The 25,651-nt window shown below is 55.2% G+C and overlaps 1 protein-coding gene across 1 annotated transcript; it reads left to right on the top strand.

Annotated features, from left to right (window-relative positions):
* The first annotated feature begins 1,136 nt into the window (after window positions 1-1,136).
* ALKBH5 (alkB homolog 5, RNA demethylase) lies at window positions 1,137-18,359 on the top strand. The gene is made up of 4 exons (XM_068977260.1): window positions 1,137-1,906; window positions 9,293-9,373; window positions 15,809-15,964; window positions 16,707-18,359. Exons 1-4 carry the CDS (start codon window positions 1,137-1,139, stop codon window positions 16,882-16,884), a joined length of 1,185 nt encoding a protein of 394 aa, XP_068833361.1. The 3' UTR covers window positions 16,885-18,359.
* Window positions 18,360-25,651: the final 7,292 nt, after the last annotated feature.

Raw genomic sequence — 25,651 nt, 5'->3', positions numbered from 1 at the left:
GGCTCCCCACCATCCCCGGGGCACCCTGCCCAGGAGGGCCGCGCACGCGCCGCCGCCTGGACGTGACTCGGGCAACGTCCACGCGGGGCGGCGGAGGGCGGGGGGTGGCATCTGCGGCGGCGGCCGTCGGACAGGGGGCTCGGCCGGGGCTCTCGACCCAGCAATCCGAGTGTTCCCTTGCGCGCAAAGGGCTTCACTTCGGTCACGTCTCCACTCAGGCACTCTTTTAGCCACCCGGTCATCCTTCAGGGGTCCTTGTATCCCGCTCGCGGCTAATTAGGGGGACGGACGCAGTAGCCAAGGCGACCGTCGGATGGACAGGCAGGCGCGCCAACCGGCTTCCGGAAGCTGCCGTCTGGTCCCGCCCGGCCCGTGGCGGGTGGCCCAATGACAGACTCAGAAGCGCCAAAGGGGCGGTGCCCGGGCAGCCTTGCTTGTGGCGGTTCCCCGGTGATTGCGCGCTGGGGGCTGAGGCGATTTTGGTCGTTCGGACGATGCCGTGACGCAGCGTGGCGACAGCGTTGGTGGCGTGAGCGCATTCCTGTGGAGGGAGCCCTTCGGCCGCGTGGGTGGCGCGGCGAGGAGGCAGGCTGCTGTTTGGGGCGTTCGCGGACCCCTTCAGTGGGTGGGGGAGGGGCGGCGAGCGGCTTTCGTCTGCGCGTGCGCCTACCTCTCCGCTGACCCGGCCGCACGCACGCGCATGCTCTGTGCGCGCGGAGCCGCGGTGGCCGGCTGTACTGCGCGTGCGCTCGGAGCAGCCCGCTGAGGAGCGGCGCTGGCGGACGTCGGGCGGGCGGCCGTGACGTCGTGAGGAGCGCTTTAAAGTGCGGGCCGGGCCGGGCGTCTGAGGGTCCGGCCGGGAGTCTGGCCGAGCCTCCGTGGCCGCCCTGCGCGGCATGAGGCCCTGCCGGCGCTCCTGCCCCCCCGGACGCGGAGGAGGAGGGAGTCCCGTCGCCCCCGCCGCCGCATGACCCGCAGCCCGTGAGGCCGCCCCTCGACGCCCCAGCCGGGCCGCGCGGCCTCGCTCGAGGGCTTGGCGCTGAGGGCCCCTGCGGCCAGGGGCCCGGGCGCGTCCCCCAGAGCCATGCCCGGCCGCCCCGCCCGCAGCGGAGGGCCCTAGAGCAGCGGCGCGGGCCATGGCGGCCGCCAGCGGCTACACGGACCTGCGGGAGAAGCTCAAGTCCATGACGTCCCGGGACAACTACAAGGCGGGCAGTCGGGAGGCCGCGGCGGCCGCCGCCGCCGCCGTGGCTGCTGCCGCCGCCGCCGCCGCCGCGGCCGAGCCCTACGCGGCGTCCGGAGCCAAGCGCAAGTACCCGGAGGACTCGGACCCCGAGCGCAGCGACTTCGAGGAGCAGCAGCTGCAGAAGGAGGAGGAGGCACGCAAGGTGAAGAGCGGCATCCGTCAGATGCGCCTGTTCAGCCAGGACGAGTGCGCCAAGATCGAGGCCCGCATCGATGAGGTGGTGTCCCGCGCCGAGAAGGGCCTGTACAACGAGCACACGGTGGACCGGGCCCCGCTGCGCAACAAGTACTTCTTCGGCGAGGGCTACACGTACGGCGCGCAGCTGCAGAAGCGCGGGCCCGGCCAGGAGCGCCTCTACCCGCCCGGCGACGTGGACGAGATCCCCGAGTGGGTGCACCAGCTGGTCATCCAGAAGCTGGTAGAGCACCGCGTCATCCCCGAGGGCTTCGTCAACAGCGCCGTCATCAACGACTACCAGCCCGGCGGTTGCATCGTGTCCCACGTGGACCCCATCCACATCTTCGAGCGCCCCATCGTGTCCGTGTCCTTCTTCAGCGACTCTGCGCTCTGCTTTGGCTGCAAGTTCCAGTTCAAGCCTATCCGGGTGTCGGAGCCCGTGCTTTCCCTGCCGGTGCGCAGGGGGAGCGTGACTGTGCTCAGGTAACCTCCTGGGATGAGGGGGCGGCCACGGGAGCCTCCGCTTTCAAGCTCTGACCCGGGCTTTTGTGTGCGGGGCGGGGCGGGGGTGGGGATGGAGAAATGGGGTCTGCGTATGAAACGCGGGCAGTAAGAGCGGCGGAGCTAGAAAACTATCCCAGGGCACTTTTGTTGAGATCGATGACTTGAGCCGAGAACTAGTCTAAAGGCATTTTTCCAGAAGGCTAATTTTAAGAGTCTCATAACGTTCCTCATTTGAACAAGTCACTTTTCCATTTGAGGTCTCCAGCTTCAAGTGTGTGTGTTTTTTTTAAGAAAATTTGTTGGAATTACTGCCCAACAGTCACCCCAAGTCTGCCGTTTCTGGTCTATCAGAGAACTTGTTCGTGGATTCCTTAATAGAGGAGATCCTCACAGAGGAAAGCCCCAAGAGGATTTAACTGATGGCGCTCTCCATTCCCAGGAGGGGGAGTGGCTGCCCTGGAGCTGAACACATCGGTGGTTGGGCCAGGAGAACAGACTTAAAACGCAGCCCCCCTTGGCTGCAGGAGAGCCCACTGCTGCTTTGTAAGATGTGGTGCCTGTAATCAGGACCAGATGAAACACAGTAAAGTTTGTCTTTTTACGTGGTGTTGGGCTGTGTAGTTGTGTCAGCACAACTTGGGCTCTTGGCCTGTTTTCATTCCGGGATCCTGCTGAGAATTACCTCAGTTCCCTGGTCCCCAGGAGGAGATGGCCTGCTGGAACACCTTTGCTGTTTCTATGAAGCAGAAAATGTATTTGAAAGCTGCCTCTTTCCCGTACTGAAACAAGCACATCTAGCGATGAACTTAAGTAATCCCCAAAACCTTTTAGGAGATCTAGATTGCGGCTATTCAGAGCAGCTTGGTTGACCACCAGATTCTAGTACAGGATCAGGACACACTGTGGTTTTGTTGTGAGCCACTTTATCTCTGAAGTTCAGTCAGTGCCATAGGCCACGGTTATGGGTAGAAACAGGGTTGCTGGAGTTCTCTTAACATCATGAGGCAAGTCTTCTGTGTTCATTGAGGGGAGCAGCAGAGGCTGCTTTCCATTCTAGGAATGTCAGCAGAGCTGAGTGATACCAAGGTTTCCCCAAGGGAAACTTGGGAAAGTTAGCAGCAGAAGCAGCGCTTCGGCTTCATTGTGCATCAAAAGACAGAGGGCCAGCCACTTACCTCTCGGGTGCCCACTTGTCACCTAGACCCCGAGCTTTTCAGGTCTGTGTGGTGCTTCCAGATTGAAGTCTTAGTGGAGCCCTGTAGGATGGGATTTCCAGGGCAGACTCTCTCAGGTGGCCTGCTGTGTGAGGCAGTTTGGTGCCTGACTTCACTGAAGGGCTCTCTGTCTTAAAAGGGTTTCACTCAAGGGCCATTTGGTATCTTCATGGGATACTAGTGTCTCACATAATCACGGAATCTCTGGGTTGTCAGCTCAAGGTCTCACGGTGATCTGATGTGTAAAGGGTAGGGGCACAAGAGGCAGTTTGTGACTTTGAGAGTCCCCTTTCCTCCCACACACGCACTCCCTGTACTGAAGAGAAGTTTCAAGTTCTTCAAGTGCAGGTCTGTTAATGATCAGCAGCAGGATTGCATCACCAGGAAAATTTTCTTCATCTTTTCCTTAGAAGAGTATACAGTCCTGAGGTTTTCCCAGTCCCCTCCTCCTGGGTTCTGACTTGGCTGAGGAGTCAGCGTGGGAGGCTCAGCCCAGTCCTGAAAAGTGCTGCCCCAGGGCTTTGAACCCAGCTGTCCTCTCATTTGCTTTGGCATCTTGTGGGTGTTCTCCGAGCTGGCTTTTACGCCTGTAAGTGGGGTTGATGTCAACTTCCAAGGCCTGTTAGAACTAAATCTCGTGATTTAGTGTCTCCTAGAGGGCCCAGCACTGGGTGACAAGTGTTCCCCTGCTTCTTGTGGGAGAGCCTTTAACAGGGTTCTTCCCCTCATGGAGCTCTTGGCCTGGGGGAGGCCACAGACAGTTAGTGACCGCCCAGGAAGGTAACTATCCACTCTGGAGGGTGAAAGCTTTCAGGAGGAAGTAAGCGGCAGTTTGAAGGGTGACTTGGAGATGACTGGGAGTAAGCCAAGCAGAGAAGGTGTGAGTGGAGTGAGTGCTCAGGAAGTGGCTGTAGGTGAGGAGCTATGGCTCGAGGCTGACTAGGGGCAGATGGCGCTCATTATAGTCCTCAGAGCCAACCTGAACCTGAGGACGGGGGCTCTGGTGCGGCTGCCTCGATGAAGCTCTAGGTCCAAGCTTCTCGGCAGCAGTGCTGTTGGCATCTGGGCTGGTTCATTACTTGTTGCTGGGGGCTGTCCTGTGTGGTGTGGAATGTCTAGCAGGATCCCCGCCTTCTGTCCACTAGGGCTGGAAGCACCTTCTGTGACAGCGAAGAACATCTCTAGATGTTGCTGTATGTCTCCTGCGGGTAAAATGTTCCCCAGTGGAAAGCCACTACTCTTGGGCTCTGGACACCCCCACTAATTTAAGCCCTCCAGCACCTGCTCGCTTAGCTTTCTCAGCTTGCTTGCTGTGCAGGTGGGTGAACACCTGCCTGTTGGTGGTGCCTGTTCAAGTCCTGCTTGGGCTCTTCCCCCAGGTTGGTGGGAGAGGAGCTTGCATTCACTTCCCAGTGTGTATCCCAGCCCAGAGCTGTGAGCTGCCCATAGGAAGGGGCTGGTGAAGACAGTGGTTCTCCACAGATGGGGAGAGTTCTAGTCGCTCTCATCTGACTCAGACTTGTGTTGTTCATGGCAGTGGGGGGGTGTACCCGTCCAAGGCAAAGTGGCAGGAGTACAGTTTTGTATTTAACAGTTGTCGGCATGGATTTCAGTGTGTGTCAAACATTGATTCAGCAGTGTCCAAACGTGGACATTTAGAGCAACGCTTCACAGACCCTTCTGGAAGTGCTTTTGTAACCTTTCCATGTTGGGCCTCAATAAGTCCTCTCTTAACGTGGTTTTCTAAGGAAATAAATATCTTTTATCTCTTCTTTTTATATGTCAGTTAATCCCATATTCCTTCTCCTGTTCTCTGTATAGTAAATGGCAGATTAAAACAGATTTCAGTTGGATTAACTGAAATAATTACAAGGCTAATTGCTTACTTGCACTATTTTTAATCACTGCCTCTTGGATTGTGGTTGTGGTGGCCACATGCCCGAAGACCCAGGCCTGTCTGAGGTAGCAGGGTTGCCCGGCCACAAGACATGCTGCGGTGAGCCCAGCCTGTGACCTCCAGATAACAGTTGATGTTGGGTGGAGTGGGCACCCTGTCAGTTCTGGGCAGAGGACTGATTTTGTTAAGCTGGTTGAAAGCAAAATTTAGCTTTCTGGCTTAAAATAGTTGGGAATGTAGGGCAGATAGGTCTGGGCCACATCTCTTGTGTGGAGTCTTCTGATTCCATGAGATGGGGAGGGACCTCAGGAGGAAGTCAGGGCTGTTTATTCTCAGGAGGAGTTCTGGGCCAGGGGTGTTGGCTGGCCTTGGTTCTCCCAGGCCTGACTAGAAGGCAGAGGACAGCAAAGGGAAGGAAGCAGGTGGGCTGGTGACAGTCTCAGTCATGAAGCACAGCAGAAGCTCTAGAGAGCCGTTTTCAGCTGGGCAGTTGGTGTGTAGCTGATGCTAGCTACTCAGAGGCAGGGGTTCACCTTTGCGTACTTCTTCTCTGAGAGTGGTGGGAACACCTGTACTCTTTGCTGAGGTCAGTGAGCCCCCCCCGAGACAGACTGGACCTTGTCACTGGGAAACACAGATGGGCTTTTCTTCCTCTCCCTCCCCACCACGCTCCCACCCAAAAAGCAAAAACCAGCGTAGTGGTGACACTGAAACCAAGAGTTTGATTAGAGTTTCAGTGCCACCACTTTAGCTGTTTGCCTTTGGGCAGATTACTTAATCTCTCTGGCCCTTAGTTTGCCTCCGCATTGTTAGGGCTATTGACATCCTAGAGCTGTTATGAAAGATTGACTCTCTTTCACAGTACTGAAGCTTGAGGTTTTGGTGGAGCCTCTGGAGATGAGCTGCTTCTGTGCTCAGCTGTGTTCTATTTATACCTTGATGTGTATAGAACTGGGACTTGGAGCGGGTTGACTGCCTTCATTCTGGGTTCAGAAAGCCCCAGGACTGCTTCATCGTACTGGCTATGTGTCTTCTAGGGGGTTCAGGTGTGGTCATAACTTGAGCCTGAGTTCACAGTTCTGCTCCCGTGCCCAGGAGGCTGGCCTGCTGGCCCTCCCCTCCCCACTCCCTAAGCCTCAGGGAGGTCTTTGTAGGCCTCTCACAGGTGAGGCAGGTTCATGAGGGCTGCCAAAGCAGCTAGTCCCTGTTGGAGGGAGGCTGTCATCAGGCAGTACCTCCATCTCTGGTTCTGTCTGCCCTGAGCAAAACTGTAGTAGATGGGCAATGGCAGCCACCTTGGAACTGTGCCTTAATAAATCTGTGTGCAAGACTGTCCCCTTGAGGAGAGGCGTGCAGTCCTGTACAGTCCCTTATAAAGAGTTTTCCAGACTCCTCCTCTGACCTGCACCTAATCCTCTGAGGAAGGACTAACTTAGCGCAATCTCTGAGTCTTCAAAGCAGCAGAAACATTGAGCTCAACACAGATGTCATTTAGCATGTAGAGATGTGGAAGGCCTTTGCAGAGCTTTGTCTTGTAGGGAAGACAATTGCCACAAGCCCGAACAGTAGTAGTCAAGAGACTTGGGTGAGCAGTTTGGGGAAACCCAGCCTAGAGGGTTGAGCAGAGCTTCCCAAGGGAGAAGAGACTCTTGAAGAATCACTCTAAGGTGCAGCGTGATGGGTGGCAGCCAGGATCTGGCTCTGTGTGCTTGTGGTGCACTGGTTACTGCTGTGTAGAGAGGGCCGTGAGGGGCCCTGTCCAGGCCCATACCATCCCAAGGTGCTTCCTCCTCTCCCTTCCCTGTGAAAACAAAAGGGCGGGAGGCGCCAGCACTTTTCTTCACGCCAAGGGTAGGACTGGACCCAGGGCATATTAAATTTCAGGTTGGTGGAATGAGACTTTCAGTTTCTCTTGTAGCCAGTAGGTTCCTTGGCAGTAAATAACCTCCTTTGGTCTCTGCTGAACCATTTCTGCTGAAATTCAGACTGAAGAGCTTCCATTGATTAGGACTTTGAGCGTCCCACTTCAGTGGAGCCTGATACTGAGGAGGGGTCAGTAGGTTGTGTCACAGCTGCTAGAAGTTCAGGAAAACCAGTGCTAGTGAGCTCTTCAGGTGGAGTCCGTGCAGTACTGCCTCTGTCCTCGTTCTGAGGTTGGGCTGGGTGGCAGGAACCTGGCCTGGCTTGCTCTTCTTTCTGAAGCCTTTGGGAGGTGGGGACAGGTAAAATTTGATCAGCATCTGGATTTGCAGCTTCTGTGTTATGGGATGCAATTCCTTGTTGAAGATGGGAAGTCAGGGCCCTTGGCAGCTCCTGTAGCCAAGTCAGACGGGTTAGTACCACTAACCTGTTAGCACAAGTTAGGTCCTTCCTGTTAGCACAAGGAAGGTTGCCTACAGCCAGTACTGCAGATCTTGGCCATAGAGATGTGCCTTGGATTGCTTTTCGGAAAGTCCTGGATTTACATGGGACTGTCTCACAGCCCGTACCTGTGCTTCCCCAAAGTGGAGTGACAAGAAAGCACAGGACGAGGTCTAGAACTCCCAGCTCTGGGAGGGGGCCCAGGAGGCCTCTGCTGCAGGCAGAGCCTGGATCTAGGTGGTCCAGGGCCTCTGGCTGGTGTCAGCTGCTTGGTAAATGTGGGGCGCCAGGCACCCCACATTGTCTAACTGAATTCTCACGGTCGTCCTGCAAGTGGGCCTCCCACTACTCCTCTCCAGGGTGCCAACCAGGAAGACCTAGGACATAATTCTGCTGGACAAGAGGAGGCACTGATCTCTTTTTAAAATCTTACCATAAGTCACCACTAAGGAGTCATAAGTCATAGAACACAACCACACCAGCACCTGAGAACCTACTGCTGTCCCTGCACATGGAGGCACTGAGGGTTCAACCCAACGTGCAACTCGGCTGAGGTGACAGAGCTCAGGTTCTTCCCAGGTCCCTTCAGCTACGCCGTCCTGTATGGCATTTCTCTCTGGGCCTCCAGATATTAATAGGTGTTATTTGAGAGAATGTTCTTTGGTCAGTGCTCAGTTAAATGAAGTCAGCAGATTGTTTTGCGGTAATAATTCTCAGATCCTTTAACGTACCAATGCTTTTTTAAACTCATCAGTGTTTTCAGATTAATTTGACTGTGGATATTTGTCTGTAATTTCTCATGGGACTGTTATTTACAGAGAAAATTGAAAAACTGGTTGAGGAACAGCTCAGAGGGGAAAATTCCTAACATAAGGGTCCTTTCCTCCACCTTCAACATGGCTTCAAATCAGATCTTCGTATCAGGCGTGGTTCTTTCTTGGACTTCATTTGCTCTTGCATCCAGTTCTTGCCCAAGTTGGGGCAGCCTGGCCATTTTGAGAAGTCCTTCAGAGGCCTGCCCTATATCTGACAGCTGAGAAGGAGCTGACTGGCTGCTGAACACAGGATTGGTCGGGGGGCAGGCCAGGGGACCCTGAGCAGGAGGAGGAGGCCTGTGGCTGAGAGTCTTTCTGGTTGTGGCACTCCCTGTGCTTAGTTGGGTAACTCCGGGTGGGGGTGTCTTTTGGCTGCCAGGCCCCCAGTGAGGGCATGTGCTCAGGGAGCTGAGTTTGCTTCCAGAGTTCCAAGTTGGAGAGCCATTAGCTGTGAGGAGGACAGTCATCTACCCACACTCACTGGTCTGAGCAGTTTTAAAAATCATGTAGCTTGATGAAAATAAATAGATACTTGAATGTGATGGGAATTCTTAAAACATTCCAAATACAGCTGTCATCAAGATTTTGGATCCCCTAAAAAGAAGGCTATGGAAAGCTTTTTTTCCCAAGTAGACAAATTCTCTTTTTGCCGTAGTTCTCTCTGGTGACTCAGTGCTGTCAGCGCCTGCTTTGGTCTCCTCTGCCAGCCCAGGGGTGGGGTGGGGGAAGGGGATGCAGTTCTTCTCCCTATGGTCTGGCCTGAGTCACTCTGCCTGCCTCCAAAGCCACTCAAGGTGTGCCCTCTTGGGGGCCCTTTGAAAGGGCTTCTTGCTTGTGCAAGGAGATTTCCTTCTGGGCTTCTGCTTCAAGACCCACCTTTACCTCATCCCAGGTTTTCCCTTAATGATTTCTGGGCAGAAATATCATGAATCTTAACACATTATTTCCTTCCGTGTAGATCCTTGGACCTTTTAAGTAAGAGGGCAGAGTGTGGCCATAAGACCAGGCCCCTATTTCTGCTCCCTCACCCCTGGGATCTTTGGTTGTCCATCCATGCTCACATGCTATTTCTTTTCAGTGGATACGCTGCTGATGAAATCACCCACTGCATCCGGCCTCAGGACATCAAGGAGCGCAGAGCGGTCATCATCCTCAGGAAGTGAGTGCCCTGGTGTCTGGCTCCCTCTGTCAGTGCTCTCAGTGTGAGAGCTGAGCAAAAGCACACACTCCCAGGGTTTGTGGCCTGGGTCTTAAGACAGGGTTTGGGGAGTATTCCTCCAGACCCTGCCTCTTGCACCTCTTCCTTTCCCTTCCTCCTTGGTTCCGATCTGTTGGGTGTGCGTCTCACTGAATATTTTTAGGTGTGCCTCAGCAGCTTGCTGTAAAGTTGCCTGAGTTTTCACTTTTGTGAGGAGAAGGGAGTGAGGAGAGGGGACGAAGGTAAGTGGCTGGCCGTGTGTTCAGCAGGCGCGTGCCTTGTGGCTGTCCCTCCTCTTTGGCCGGGGGTCAGGGAAGCAATGATGAACATGGCCAGTCCTGGCATCTCCAGCACTTTTGTGTGTGTGTGCTCAAGTGGTGCTTGGACTGAGCCATGCAGACATTGGGTCAAGACAATTCTCCCTGGATGGAGGCTGGCATCTTGAGAGGCTGGCTGATTGCTCAGGTTGTGTGGAAATCAGTGAGCAGGGCGGGGCCAGTGCCTAGACCCAAGCTGGAACAGAATGTCCTATAACTTGCCTAATTTTTTTTTAATTAACCTTATTTTTTAGAACAGATTTAGATTACAGAGGCATGCAGACAGCAGAGCGCACTCGGTCCCCTCCTGGTGACGTCTCACGTCAGTGTGGCACGTTCATCACAGTCGGGAAGCCAGTAATGACCTGGATGATTAACTCAAGTCCATCCTTTATTCACACGTCCCGGTTCCTCCTCACGTCCTCTTCTGTCCCAGAAGGACATATGGTGGTCATGTCGCTTCTGTGTCACGCCTGCTGTGATACCTTTTCAGACTTGCCTAACTCGTAATAACACTGACCTTACTCGTGGTAACACTGACCAGCCAGGTATATGGCAGAAGGCCCTCAGCTGGGGAGTAGGCGGTGTTGCCTCGTGGTCACACTGGTTGTGGGTTTGGCAAGGAGGCCGCAGAGGGGCGGTGCCCTTCTTGTCACATCACATCCTGGGCACAGGGCCTTCCATTGTCCGCACTGGCCTCAGGCGCCTGGCTAAGGTGATGTTGGGTTTCTACCTCTACATTCACTGCTGCCCCCTGTCCACGCTGTCCTCTCAGCGAGGATGTCGCTATAGGTGGCCCACACGTGAGGAGTTGGGGGTGAGTGCCACCTCCTTGAAGCCCACTTGGGATCTTCTGCAGGAGATTGTTCTGTCCCCCTTGTTTACTTCTTCGTTCTCTTGTTTCCTGATGGCAGCATGGACTCATGGTATCTATTCTATGCTCAGCTTGTTTCCCCTTTGGCCACTGTACATCCTCACTTTCTGGCCTACCATCTTTCTTTCTAACTTCAGTTTATAACTTCACCATCTTGGCCTTTTGGGTCCAGAACTCCAGAGTATTGTGATGGTGGTGTCTTTTTGGCATGGCTCTGCCACTTTGCCAAATCAGAACATTGAGTCTTATCGTCTGTAGAATGGAGCTGTGGACAGTCCTGTGGTGCAGGCAGAGCCCTGGGCACCAAGGGGAGCACCAGACAGCAGTCAGCCTTGTAGCCTCTCTCCTCTGGCCTAAGGATATTCCCAGAATCCATCGGAAGAAGGTTTTTCATCTGTCTTATGCTTGGGTTTCCTGTGGTTCCGAGTATATTCCAGAATCCATGACCTGAAAATGAGGCAGCTGAGTGTCGCTCCTTTCTGGCCTCCCTCCCCAGTGATTTCTTGTCAGATGTGCCTGGGACCTCCAAGAGTTCCGGAGATAGGATTGGTCTGGGAACCGGGCATGGGGGGGAGTGGAACCAACACGATGCTTCCCATTGTCCCTCCCAGCCCATCATGATAGCCTGTCCAGGGAGCTCTTCACTGGAGGTGCGGGGGAAAGTGGCTAGAGTCCAAGTCATCCTTCCTTGCGCGGTGGCTCCTGTACCTGGCTGCCTGAGCTGTGTGCTCGGGCTTGGTGGGCTAGGAATCTGCACTCTTTGGCCAGCTGAGCCCTTGCCAGTGTTCTGACCTTGGAGAGTGGCCGTTGTGGATGACTGGGGCTCTTTGACCTTCTGACCTGAGTGGGGCCAGGAGCCAGCCAGGGACTGGATTGGAGGACAGAAGCACAGACCTTGGAAAAGGGGCAGAAAGGGGTGGGTGGATGTGCAGGGCTGCTGAGGCGTGCAGTGCCCAACTGTAAGCAGCCAACTTGGGGAGCAGAGAAGAGGCAGGGCCGTGCTGTCACCTGCTGAGTGAGAGTCAGGTCCTCTTTTAGTGTGTTAGCTGTTGTCTGCTCCTTCGCTGCCATTAAAGGACCCGCAGCTCCAAGGATGGCCTGTGAGCTGATGTCCCAGGCTCTTGAAGCAGTGGCCTCTGTTGGGATTACTCTCCCTTTGAACACATTCACCTTCTGATCCACAGCCACCCCACTCCCCACCCAAATGACCCACGTTTACACACTGAAAGTTGGTTAATCTAGCTGTCCTTCAAGACTCAAAGGTCAGCCATTTTGACACTCGGAAAGCAAAGGAGCCTGGGAGAGCCCTGTTCATCTGGGCCCTGGCACTGAGGTGGTTCAGAGGACAGCTCTGGCCAGTGAGGAGCAGCACCAAGTGGAAAAGGACAAGCTGGCGACCTGATGGAGAGGGGAGCATGCTGGCTTAGGTGCTGCCAGGGGTCACAGATGTGGCCTTGGTGAGTGTCCTTGAGTAAGGCCCCTTCGGGTGGGCTATGGGCACTGATCCCCGCCCTGTTCCCTGTAGGTAGGTAGGGGAGCCAGCCCTGCCTTCTCTTGGGTTTGGATAAATATCACACAGGCTGCTGAGAGTGGGCCTGGGGGCTCTGTCACCACTTTAGGCTGGTCAGCACTAGGGTAGTCTTTCTTAAGGCCTCATGGGGGAGATGGGCAGGCGGTGACCAGGTGCTTTCTGATTCAGCAAAACACGGCTCCTTTGCAGGTGGGTGATGCTGAATCTTCACTTAGGACGTGGTGTCATCGTTTCTTGCCTGGAGGCTGGGAGTGACCTAAGGAGAGCCTCCCTGAGTGCGTTCCTCAGGCAGCTCAGTGTTAAAATGTGTTGGGATCACAACCAGTAAATGGCTGAGTGCGGCCTTGGACCCTGGTTTCCTGGTGCTGGCTCTTGTGGCCGGCGATGGTTTGCACAGTGGAGCACCCTGAGCCCCACCCTGGGGTGGGTGCTGTGAGTTGAGAGCCTGGTGCCTTATACAGAAGGGCTTTCTTGCCTCTGCTGTACTAGTAGAGAACTGGGGGCTGAGGGTATTTTAAGTGGCAAGGGGGCTACCCTCCAGGATGTGGGGTGAGGTCGCAGCTGCAGGTCGGTCAGCCCCTCAGTGCCCCCAGCCTCCTGGCATGTTGCTGTTTCCTAGTCTGCCCAGTGCAGGTTTCCCAACTGACGGGTTGGGGTCATGGCAAGGATGCTGTGCTCAGGTGCAGGGAGGCCTGTGTCTTGAGGGAGGGGGGCAGGAAGCCCTTACCAGAGCTTCAACTGGGGGATCACTGTGCGCCCGTCATCTGGGCCCTGTGGTGTAGCTGGGCTCTGTGGAGCCTTGCCTCCTGGGGCTATGCTTAGGCTCGTGTGGTGTGGTGTGGTGGTAGCCAGGCTGCACGACTGGAGGAAGCTGCCCTCGGCCTGGATGTTCTGTAGGCCTGGGTCTGGGGGCCAGTCTGCTGGAAGCCCAGGACAACGTATGTGCTTGGGCTGCTTCTCTTTTTGGGGAACTGCTCAGGTATCCTTGTGGCCTCCTGACCACAGCAGGCTGCTGCAGCACCTGTCTGAGGACTGCTGGGGGAGGGACAGGGCACTCGAAGATGAGGAACACTCAGACGCACCTGCCTCGGTACCCCAGTCTCCTTGCCCCCTTGGAAAGGCCAGGCTTTGTGGCACAGGTCGGGTTGGGGCCAGAAGTTGCAGGTGGTTGGCAGCGGGGCCTGAAGAACAGACTATTTCCCCATCTCTAAGAAGCCGTGGTCCGCCTCCAGGAACTGCTCTCAGCTCTGCCCCAGTGAGGAGGGCCCACCGGGGCCTCAGGGCCACCCGGGATAGCAGCTGTGGACTGATTTTGCGTTCTTGCCCAATCTGAGGCCAGTGCCTGGGACAATCAGCCCTCTCACTTCCCCTCAGGTCACACGTTAACATGTTCCATTAATGTTTGGCCATGCTCCGTTGGTTCTGGCTTCCCCCGTACCTACACCCAATCTATGCTTTGTCCCGGGAACTCTCCTGACATACCTGGGGTGTCCTGCTGTGACCCCTGGACGTTGACTCAGATATATAAGGAGGGTCTTTGTTTCTGCTGCCACTGGAGGAGGCCCAGGCCTCACTGCTAGAACTGGACTTACTGCTTCCAAGCTTGTGGCTCTGTGCACTGAATCCTGGCCTGTGCCCTTTAAGAGGGGTGGGTTCTGAAGGTGCACTGCTGGTGGGCTCTGGGCTGGGGGTCTGGCTCTAGCCTGGCTTCCTGCAGCTTGGTGGCTGTTGGAAGTAGAGCTCCTCCATCGGTTGTGAGATGTACTTGTCATAACCTCTAGGGAGTGTCAGGAGCCTTCAGGGCCCCAATCTCATAGATCCCCAGAGTGGGTCGGGAGACTGGCTCCTGGTAGAGCCACCTCTGATCACCCCCTCCCTGTGGGCTGATGTGACAGTGGTGGAGTGCGGGTGTGGAAAGCTGCCCTTTCCTCTTCTCCTTCTTTCAGGCAGCTAGAGAGAGACCTGGCCCATGGCCCTGATTGGTGTCCACTCTCAGCTGGTCCCACCTGTCTCCCCACAGCCCCAGTGGTCGTGGGCCCATGGTGAGGGCCCCCCACTGTTCAGGCCGGCTGTGGTAGTCCCAGCGGCTTAGGAAGGGTGGGGCCCACAGGCTCAGTGACTGCCAGCCCTGCCTGCGTGGTGGGTTGTGCCTTCTAGCCCCAGAGGTGTGGGCCAGACTCTCCCCTGGCCGTCCGCGCTCACCTGACGAAACTACCTGGCGGTCCTGGGCCCTCAGTTCTGCCCACACGGGCTTTCCTGCCTGGGGATGTGCTCCCAGCGCCACTTCTTCCCCGTGCCCCTGGCCTTGAAGGAGGAAGCTTGTCTTGGGTCTCTGGACCCTGAGAACTGAGAGAAGCCTTTGCTCAGAAGGGGAGGGATGTGACTAGCTTGACTCTGAGGGTAGCCTCAGGGCTGCATCTTCCTCTTGTTACCAGATCCTGTCGCCCGGGGTCCCTAGAGGGGAGGCTGAGACTGGTGGGCCAGTCAGTGCAGCCAGGTTCTTCTGGCTTCTCCATATAAGAGACCAAAGCAAAGGGACAGGGACACTGGCCCTGCCTGCCTGTCCACCAGTTTGAGTCTGATGACATCAGAATACTGGTTCCCTGCTGCAGAGGCATCCCCTGCTGACCTCTAGAGAGTTACCCCAGCCCAGGTTTGGAGCCCTGTGGCTCCTGCTTGCCAGGCCTGGAGTCACACCTAGACTAGCGCTCTCTCTCAAGACTTCTGGGACACATGACCTCCCTCCTCACTGACCCAGTTTTCCTGTCTATTGTGAGGACTGGATGCAGTTGTTCCCAAGAACCCAAGGCAGCTCTCATGTTTCCCTCTGCTCTCTTCCCCCAGTGTTCTCGGGAGGCTGTCCTTTGAGCCCTGCTTGGCCACAGCACCTTCTTCAGGACCCAGTTGTCCTTTGTGCCCAGCAGCCCATGGCAAAGGTGCCTTCAGGGCCTCCTGCCAGCTGCGCCCCCAGCTTCTCTCTCCACCTGACTTGCTGGCTGTCTCTGACCACGCAAAAGACCTCGGGCTTCTCGGAGGCTTCCCACACCAGCTTCCCCCGGCCTGACATCATAAAGGACTTGGATCGCTGCCCTGGGCTGCCCCCCATCCACCTTCTCCATCCTTTCTTCCTGTGTCCTTGACTAGGCACTGTGTTCCAGTGCTCGGTGGGGGCTTTGCCTTCAGAAGCCCTCTGGCCTTGGGTTGGTCTGTGTTCAGGAACCAGCAAAGGCTACCAGGTAGCTGTGGTGGGACCAGAGCCATGCGTGAATGTGGAGCTGGGCCTAGGCCTCCTTGGGCTCTGCCTCTGTTCACTTCCAGCCCTTCCACACGCTGGACCTGGGGACCTGCCTGTTGGGTCTCCAGGCAGGGGTGGGCATGTCTGGGAGTGTGGGACCCCAGTCCTCTGGCAGGTGCAGCACACGTCCCCGGAGGGTCTCTAGGCCTGAGAGGGGTGAGGTGGGGCCGCCCCATCTGGCCGAGAGAGCCCTGGGGTCCTTTTCCCTGGGGCAGCAGGGTCTTTGCAAGTCAGCTGGACCAGTCCCTAGTTGACCCACGAGGAGACCGGAGCACAGTACAGAGAGTGCTGGCCTCACCTAGCCTGGCCAGAGTTGGTCTGATGGGGACATGTCCTCCCCAGAGCCCCGCGGGTGACCCCACATGCGTTTCCTTTGCAGGACGAGATTAGATGCACCCCGATTGGAAACCAAGTCCCTGAGCAGCTCCGTGCTGCCACCCAGCTATGCCTCAGATCGTCTGTCGGGAAACAACAGGGACCCTGCTCTGAAACCCAAGCGGTCCCACCGCAAGGCAGACCCCGACGCTGCCCACAGGTACTCAGCTGTGGTCCCTCAATGCAGGCCAGCAGAGCGGTGCCACTGCCTGACTGCAGAGTGAGATGGGTGGGTGGTCTGGGGTAGGTGGTTTGGAGCCTGCCATCGCCCACTTTTTCAGAGCCTTCTGTCTGCTTTGCTGCAGTTGGTGGTGTTCCCAGCTAAGCCCTGACTACCTTCCTGTGGGGATGCTGCAGGCCTCCCCTTGCTCAGGACACGCTAAGGTGCTCCTGTGGGTTCTTTGGGAGTTGGAGGGGAAGTGAGGGACTTGGAAGTTTGCGGAGCAGGGTTTCCTCCCAGTAGGATTCTGAGGAAGCTGTTTACACCAAGACTGGAGGATGGGATGGTATGTAGGAAGGGCAGTACGGTCAGAAGGTGCCATGTAGGCTGAAACCCCAAGCCAGGAAGAGCTTGGTAGTTCCTCGGGTAGTGGGGCTGGTGAGCAGAGAGGGAGAGTGGGCGTTGAGGAGGACTGAGAAGCCAGGGAGGCAGCAGGACCAGGCAGGGTCTCAAGGCTGCGATGGGAGGGCCACCTTGTGTCCGGCAACCTTGGCAGTGTCCTGGGGTGCAGAGTCAGAGCCCAGCAGACCCACGGGTGACTGGGGCGTGTCTCAGAAACTGGGTTTGGGGCACTGGCACCTCGTGGGGCCAGGGCACGGGGCAGTGCTTCTGCCAGTGCCGCCCCACAGGGAACCAGCCAGCGGGGGTGGCTGGGTAATGCCTCCCTGATGCCTCCCCACAGGCCTCGCATTCTGGAGATGGACAAGGAGGAGAACCGGCGGTCTGTGCTGTTGCCCGCACACCGGCGGGCGGGCCGCTTCAGCTCCGAGAACTACCGGCGCAAGTCCTACGAGCCTGGGGAGGACTGCTCGGAGGCGGCGGGCAGCCCCGCCCGCAAGGTGAAGATGCGGCGGCACTAAGGCAGCGCCTCCGGACTCGCGTGATCCTCACTAGCTGCCCCTCCTTTTGTTCTGTTTTGAGGGTTCCCCCCCTTTTATTTTTGATTCTGTTTTTTTCCCCTTGGTTTGTTGCCTGTTAAGGCTGAAGAACGGGATTGGCCAGGACCTGGTTCTCTTGTTCTGGGTTTCCTCCTGGATGGAAAGGCTGTTGGCATCTGTAGGCACAGAAGCGCACACTGGAGGGGCCAGTAGAGGCGTGGAGGGCTGTGTCAGGCTGGGTTATTTAAAAACAGCGAAATGTTTTGGTTAAGAAAATTCTTGTTTTGCTTTAAATGTAAATCTTCTCAGTGTTGTAAATGAAGTTCTGTCTCCTCCCTCTCCTCCCACCTATGTCTGCACTGGGGTGAGGTCCTGCTGGCTTTGCAGGGGGCCTGCTGCCCTCCTACCGCTCACCTGCTCTCCAGGCCCAGCAGCTCAAGTGGATACCCCTCCCGCCGCTGTTGGGGAGATGACAAGCAGAAGCCTGGATGGTGTCAGCCCCTGCTGCCCGTAGAGCTGTTACTGGCTGAGACCTCGGGCCTCTTGCACGCCCTCTGGCCTGCTCTGCCCACGGGTCCCCGGCTGCCAAGGAACCGGCTGCAGTGGTCCTGACCTCTTGCTGGGAGCCCACCTCTTTGCTGGTCGCTCCTTTCAAGCATATGCTTGCGATTGTACGGAATAGTTTTAGACTTGCCATGTTGGGCAGTTTTAGGAGTTGTTTCTAGCTGGAGGGACTGGTGTCCTTCCAGGTCTAGCGTTTGGGGTATGGAAAATTGTGGTGGTGTGTGGTAGGGTTTTGTTTTCTTTTGTTCTGAGTTTTCATTTTTTTCCTTTGGCCTCCTGGCTTTTTCCTTTCCTTTTCTTTTCTCGTCCATCGACCAGCATGGGCCTTCTCCCTGTGTCATCCCCCTAGGAAGGGCCCTCCTGCAGCATGCGTCCAGGGCCAGAGGTTGGGCCTACAGATGGGGTGGGAACCTCCTCCACCTCGGGCATCAGACCTGGGAAAGGGGCTTTTAAAAAATAACAAAAGGGGAAAAAAGTGAAGTTTTTGGCAGTTTCCACCCACTCATCCTTGAGGGCTGCAAGGTTTTGCTGATAGTGGTTCCTTAGGAATGTCTCCTCGCCAGCAGGCCTAAGACCCAGGCCCACTGAGAGCAGAGCCCCTCCCAGTCCCCAGGCTGCCCTGTGCAGGGGCTGGTCCAAGAGGAGGCTGCAGAGAGCTGGGCAGCCACCATCAAGAAGCCCCTTTGGGGGCCAGAACTCCTTTGCCAGCGTGGATTCCTCAAGTTGGGACTTCGTAACTAAAGCAGTTGCAGTTGTATTTTTTTTACAGCTTTTTTCCCAAAAATGATTTGTAGTTGTGTGTGCAGCACTTTGCCCTGATATGTGTGCTCTACAATAAAAACCAAATCTAATATATTTTGAAACAGTTGTCTGATGCTGTTGTAAGAGAGGATTTGCCTTTCTTCCTTAATCCCTTTGTTTTGCCCTGAAACCCTGAAGCGGGTGGGAGGGCAGAGTCCATTGCCCACCAGGGCTCCAGAGGAGGTGAGCAGTTGCTAACCCAGGGCTAAGGACTGGCTCGCCCACTGTCTTTCTCAAACTGCAGTGAGGATGGACTTTGTAACCCATGTGTCCAGATGCCCGTTGTGGGCACCATGGACCAACAGGAGCCAGGATCCTGCTCTGCTGAGTTGCAGATGCCTGTCTTTTGGAGTGATCAGAGAGGCTGCAGGCCAGTGGAGGAGGAATAGCATGAGCAAAGGCAGGGAGAGCCTCGCCTTTGTAGCAAATGCACTAGAAGTTTTGTTCATTGAACAAACTGTCAAATTCCTGCTGTGTGCTGGCCAAGCCCTCACTGTGGCCCTGTGGTGAGCACAGCCCTTTGAGCCCCTGCTTTTGGGGTGAGTGTGTAGAGCTGAGGGTGCAGTTGCTGGGGCCCAGGGGCTTCTAGTCCCTTCAGATCCTGGACCAAGCAGAGTCACTCCGCTTGGCCGAATTCTTGCTGTGAATACCTGGCAAGCCACACAGTTCCTCATGTAACAGGGAGAGGAGAGTCTATAGGGAGCAAGCAAGTGAGGGGCCAGGGCTCAGGCCTGCTGGTTGGTGACAGGATGTGAAGTGGAGATGAGGTAAGCAGAGCTTCCCTGTGGTCTGTGGCCAGTTGAGCCTGCAGGGGTAGCTACTGGGCTGAGCACATGGGCCCTGGCTGAGCTCTGGAGCTGAGAGGACGGTCATCCAGAGCACATGGGAGGGGCAGCTCCCTGACTCGGGGGTCACAGGATGGGCACTTCTGTAGAGGACTGCGAGAGACTCCCCACTGCCACTGCGACAAAGCCAGACCTGGGTCCTTCCCAGTCCCTGAGTACTGAGGCTCTTTGCCTTGCAGGACTGAGGGATGAGGCCGGAAGACGGGGTATCCAGCCCTTGGAGGTCCTGCTGTCTCTGGCTCTGGTTTCTGTCCCTGTACAGTGGTTCCGTGGCATGCCATCTCTGAGACTGTCCCCAGGCAGGTGGGGGGCCCTATATCCAATTCCCTGAATCAGACTGTCAGTGTCTGGGCCATGGGCCGAGTCCCATCTCTGCCCCTGCCCTACCCTGCATACAGTAGGTGCTCTAACATCTGACTCCAGCCCCTCCCATCTGGGCAGCCCATCCCATTTCCACAATCCTGTTCTGTGGTGAGGGAAACAGGCCTGACGTCACATCCATTCATTCAGAAAACATCTGCGTGTTTGCCTGCTGAGGGTATGAGACCATCTGGTGTGTGTCACACACACATGAGGTTTCTGTAGGTCGTGCTGATAGGTGCGCAGCACCTACATTACCAATAACGGAGCACACAGCACTGGTAAGCTCTGTTTAGTCAGTTGTTGCTCACAGGATGCTTGTATTTGTTGTAGAATTCTTATATCTGGAGCTCACCCGTGGTAACTCAGCCACGGTATGGTGAATGGAGTTGTACTCCATCTGCCTGCATTGCTTTCCTGTGGCTGCAGCAACAAACAGCCACAAACCTGGTAGCTTAAAACAACAGACATCGATTTCCTCACAGTTTGGAGGTCGGAAACCCAAAATCACTACCCTTGGGCTAGAATCTGCCCATTCAGATTCAGCTGTCTTCAACAGTGCCTCATGGCTGTCGACACTGCTTAACTTGTGGGCACGCAACTCCAGTCTCTGCCTCTGTGGCCACATGGCCACCTCCTCTTCTGTGTCCCACACTTCCTCTGCCTCTCCCTCATTAGAGCCCATCTGAATAACCAAAAATAATCTCCCCATGTAAAGAGCTATAATCACATCTGCAAGGTTAAAAGAAATGTAAAACCATTTACATTCTGGGGATTAAGGTCTAATAACCTATGGGGGCCATTGTTCAGCCTGCTACACCTCTCTTCCCAATAAATGTGTCACTAAATTTGATACATGACCTATGACCTCTCATCATTGAACAAACTTACTTGGGTTGAAATGTTTCAGTCACCACTACTTTCCAGTTTAATCTGCATCATCAATACCTTCTTCATTGAGTCTTAAGTTTAAACCTGTGCTGTCTAACATGGCAGCTGCTTGGCAGCCACTGGACAGCCTGGCTGAAATGTGGCTGGTTTGAACTGAGAGGAACTTGAAATGTCAAATATACACCAGAATCTGAAGAGTTGGTGCAAAAAAAGGATGTAAGAAAATATTATTAGTTACTTTCTACTGATTACATTGAAATGATAGTATTTTGGACCTACCTGGGTTAAATAAAAATATGCTATTTAATTTTAACCTGTTACTGTTTTAAGTCTGGCTACTAGGGAATTTAAAATTACATATGTGGCTTGCATTGTGTTTCTATTGGGTGGCACTGGTCTAGAAAATGAAAACCAGCCTGGCTGTGGTGGTGGCCTGTTTCCGTGGTGTGAAAGTCGCTCAGCCATGTCCTACTCCTTGCAACCCCATGGACTATACAGTCCACGGAATCCTCCAGGCCAGAATACTGGAGTGGGTAGCCTATCCCTTCTCCAGGAGATCTTCCCAACCCAGGAAAGGAACTGGGGTCTCTTGCATGGCAGGGGTAGTCTTTACCAGCTCAGCCACCAGTACTCCCTTCTGGTAGACTTCAGCTGTCAACGGGGTGGCTGTGAGCATTACTACGGTGTTCCCATCACACAGATGCTGTTAGTGAAGGAAGGGCAGCAGACGAGAAAAATTAATTAAGAAAGGAAGTGCTTAGTTCTGAACTTTACCTTTGTTTTTAACTTTTAAGTAACAGCTGTGTCTGACAACTGACACAAAAATTCGTAAAAGGTAATAATTGGCTGTTGGGAGCGGCTTCACATGGAGGGTTTTGAGCAGTGGAGCACTTGGGCAGAGTCCCGCGGGCTGCAGGGCTGAGTGGTAAGTAGCTGGAGCGGGTTAAGAGATCTCAGAGGCTAGGGCCCTCCAACTGGGTGCTCCCTGGCACACTTCCACTGGTGCCCACAGAGTGGCAGCAGAGCCCCAGTGTTGGTGCCTCGAGTGGGTGGGGGGGGCAGCCCTCCTTCAGTGTAGAAGGGGAGCTGAGGCCCCAGGGGAACAACGAGGGCTCCCTGCTGCTGCTGCCTGGCTCAGCCAAGGCTCCAGGGGTGGGTATGCAGGGTGGCCCAAGGGCTTGTGGGTCAGGGTTACCCCGGCTCCATGGACCTCCAGAAAGTTCTCTGTGACCCAGTGCTGCCACTCCAGGCTGGGACCCAGAACCTAACTCCCTAACTCCCACCCTCTCTGGACTCATTGTGAGTGAGGCCCTTTATGATCTGCCTGATTTAATTCTCATCTCAAACTCTGATATATCTTACTTGGGGCCCAGGCTCAAATCCTGACATTGCCATGTACTAGCTCTGGGTGGATTACTTAACCTCTCTGATCTTGGTTCCTTCCTATGTAAAACAGGCATAGGATGAAAGGAATGACTATGGTGCCTGGCACAGATCAAGTGTTCAGTGGTAATAAATGGTAGGAATTAACATTTGCCCCCATCTTGCAGATGAGTAAACTGAGGCCCAGAAAGATGAAGTGGCAGAGCAGGATTAGAACTTGGAGCCACAGAGAGAGACAAAGCACAGAACTCCACCTTCCAACAGGTCTGTGACAGTCCCCTGGAACCTCAAACCTGACACCCCTACAAGGAGAGGGCAGGTACACCCAATCCCCCAGGTCCTTCCTATGAGCCAGCTGAGCCAACAAAAGCACAATGCAGACCTGGCTCAGGACCAGTGTCAGGGCTGGAGAGGGAGCCCTGGGCTGGAGGTCCGAAGACCCTTGTGTGGTCCCCTACATGACCTTGGGGGGTCACTCCCCTGTAAAAGGAGGACAGGCTGGGTCTGCCCCCACCTCCCCTGCCAGGCCTTCCTTCTCTGGGGCCCCGCACACTGCTCACCCTCTGTGGGCCGATGGACCCAGAGCTGCTGCTCCTCCCCTATCCGGGCTGAAACCCACCATAAAGGATGAGGGCTACCCCAGCTTGGGCTCCCAGCACTCTCAGTCAGCCCCCCAACCCCGCTAGAACCCTCATCATCTTCTACCTCCGGCCCTGCCCGCCCGCCCCACCCCCAGCCCAGATTCCACTCCTGGAATCCTGGGGCCTGCCAGGCCCCTGGGGGAGCCGCCAGGAAGAAGCTGCTTGTGTGGTTTGGGCAGCGGAGGAGGGTCGCGGCCTTAGCCGGGATCTGGGCCAGCTCCTGGAAGGCGGTCCCGCCTCCCGCAGCCAGGCTCTCCAGACCGTCCTCCCATCCTGGGCTGCCCCTGTTCGGCCTCCCTGGGGGGCTTTCCCACCACCCCTTATCCCTGCCGTCTCCGCAGGTGGCCTTGGACCTTAGCTTCCATTTCCTGTCTATAAAGAGGGTTGTCCTTGTGACTACCTCCAGTGTCACCGCAAAGATCCGAGCAGATAAAGCACAAATGCAGAATCTATTGCAGTGCCTGCCTCTGAGGACACCCTGGATGCATGTCAGCCTGGCTCTGGGACACCTGTACTCTCCCCACATCCATCAACCACCAAGTCCTATGACCTTTGACTCCCAGTGTGGGTTATTTGCATTTTATATTTTTAATGCAACATTTCAACCACACTGAAAAATACTTAAGAGAAGCCACATTACCACCCACATGTGTTAACAGTTTGTCACACTTGTTTTCTGACTTTTTAAGATTAATTAATTCATGTATTTTATAAATGTGTTGAGTATCTGCTGTGTGCCAGGCACTGTTCTAGGCACTGGGGACACAGCTGTGAACAACAGCATTCAAAACCAAGCCCTCAGGGAGCTCATTCTTAAACTGGGAGACAATATATATAGACGGTGGGTAAGAAGAGGCAGGCAGAGAGGAACAGGCTGGGGAGGCGTCGGAAATCTAGAGGCCCTGGTGGTATGAGGCGGGGAATGGGTTCCTTGAACAAGTGTCATCAAGTCAGGACTAAAAGGAGGAGAAAAGTAAAGTGAAAGTTGCTCAGTTGTGTCCAGCTGTTTGCAGCCCCATGGACTGTAGTCTGCAGGGTTTCTCTGTCTGTGGAATTCTCCAGGCAAGAACACTGGAGTGAGTTGCCATTCCCTTCTCCTGGGGATCTTCCGAACTCAGGACTAGAACCCATCTTACACTGTAGGCAGATTCTTTACCATCTGAGCCACCAGGAAAGACTAAAAGGAGAGGAGGGATTTGGTAAAGCATCTCAGGCAAGGAAACAGCAAGTGCAGGTCTTCTGAGGAAGAAGCCCGCCTGGTACCTGTGAAGACTGGAGAGGTGGCCAGTTCTGAGCCGGCTCACCAGGGACAGATTCTGCCCAGCCTTGAGTTCCACTCCAGCTTAAATCATCTCACTGAGTCCTTACTGCGTTTTACAGATGGGGAAACTGATGGCCAGGTAAGATGGCTTACCAGAGGGTACCCAGCTAGCAAGAGGATGTCTTGGGATCTGAAGCCAGATCTAGGTCCCACCTCAGAGCTGGGCAGGGCCCTGGGATGGCCGAGGAGGAGGAGGAGGGTGTAGGGAGAGGCCACCCCACCCAGGAAATGCCGAGAAGTCCCAGCCCGTCCCTGGCCCGAGGCTGACCTGAGGCTGGGAGGCTGCAGGACGGACCAGCTTTCCCTTCCGGTGCTGACTCAGGTGCCCTCCTGCTCCCCCACCTCCAGGACAGGTACGGGGGTCACCCGAGGTCAAGAAGACCCTGTGTGCATGCCCTTACCTCAGCTCCCCTGAGTCTGCTTCCTGCTCTGAGCAGGCTTGGCCCTGCTGCCCCGGGGCAACCGTGGTGATCACAGGCTGGGCCCAGGCTCTCGGGGTAGGGGAGGCACAAGCAGTCCTTGGTACCCCAGACCTGCCCTGTGCCTCTCCTAACCCTGCCCCATGTCTCAGTTTACCCATTTAATTCCTTTATAACCAGATCGGATGGGGCCAAGCTGGGGCCTCAGAGTCACCTGGTAAAGGGCTGTTTTAAAAGTCCAGACTCAGGCCCCACTCCACGGGCATTCACACAGGTGTCGGGGAGCTCTGGCATTCTGGGAACCCCTGCTTGCCTGGGGCCCTCCTCTCTCTCCCTCCTGCCTTCTCTACTGTTGAACTGCCCCTCTCCACAACACCTACTCCGGGTCAGATGCCTCTTCTGGACTCCCAACACCCCCGGCATTCCCAGTATAGCACAGCAAACTCCGGGTTGCTGTGATCTTCACTCAGTTCTGTGTCCCTCTAGACTGGAGACTGAGAAAGGGCAAGGACCCGGGTGACCGAGGGGCGGAGCTCAAACAGCAATTACCAAGAACTCTAATGACAGCTGACTCCCACATGACACTTCCTGTCTGCCTGGCACAGTCTGGTCTCAGGGCTTTACAAATACTAATTCACCTCTTGTTCATAATGGCCCTCTAAGGCAGGTAGAGGCTGAGCACCACAGAATTGATGCTTTTCAACTGTGGTGTTGGAGAACACTCGAGAGTCCCTTGGACTGCAAGGGGATCAAACCAGTCAATCCTAAAGGAAATCAACCCTGAATATTCATTGGGAGGACTGATGCTGAAGCTCCAGTCCTTTGGCCACCTGATGTGAAGAGCCGTCTCATTAGAAAAGACTCTGATGGTGGGAAAGATTGAACGCAGGAGGAGAAGGGGACGACAGAGGACGAGATGGATGATATCACCAACTCAATGGACATGAGTTTGAGCAGGCTCCAGGAGATGGTGAAGAACAGGGCAGCCTGGCATGCTGCAGTCCATGGGGTCACAGAGTCGGACATGACTGAGCCACTGAACAACAAAAACAAAGGCAGGTACTAGGATTACCCACATTTTTTACAAATGAGGAAATCTGAGACAGTTTAAATGTCTTGCTCTAGGTCGCACAGCTTCTAAAGGCGACTAAGGATGTGAATTAACACCTTCCTAACACTTCTCTGTGTTAGGCCTTCACTTTGCAGAAGAGGCCACTTAGGGCTCAGGCAGTCAAAATCAGCCAAGGGTGGGAGAGCAGGCACCAGAACCCAGGCCTCAGAGCACCTGAGTTGGGTGTAGGCAGTGGCCGGAGAGGCCTGATGCTTCTCAGTGCATCCAGCTTGCCCCTTTGCCTGTGACCATCTGTCTTAGCTTCCTCCTCTAGAACACCAGGCTTTCCTCTCTCCCAGGACTGTTGAGTTCACTTAATCAGCTGAAACCAGGAGAGGGTTGTGAACAGTGCTTGCCACATCTGTGGACACTCAAGCCTTGTTCTTATCATCTTCCCTCCTCTCACCTCCCTG

Source organism: Capricornis sumatraensis, chromosome 8 (genome assembly GCF_032405125.1).
Source record: "Capricornis sumatraensis isolate serow.1 chromosome 8, serow.2, whole genome shotgun sequence".
In the NCBI taxonomy this organism is placed as follows: domain Eukaryota; kingdom Metazoa; phylum Chordata; class Mammalia; order Artiodactyla; family Bovidae; genus Capricornis; species Capricornis sumatraensis.
This window is presented reverse-complemented; position numbering and strand designations above follow the sequence as displayed.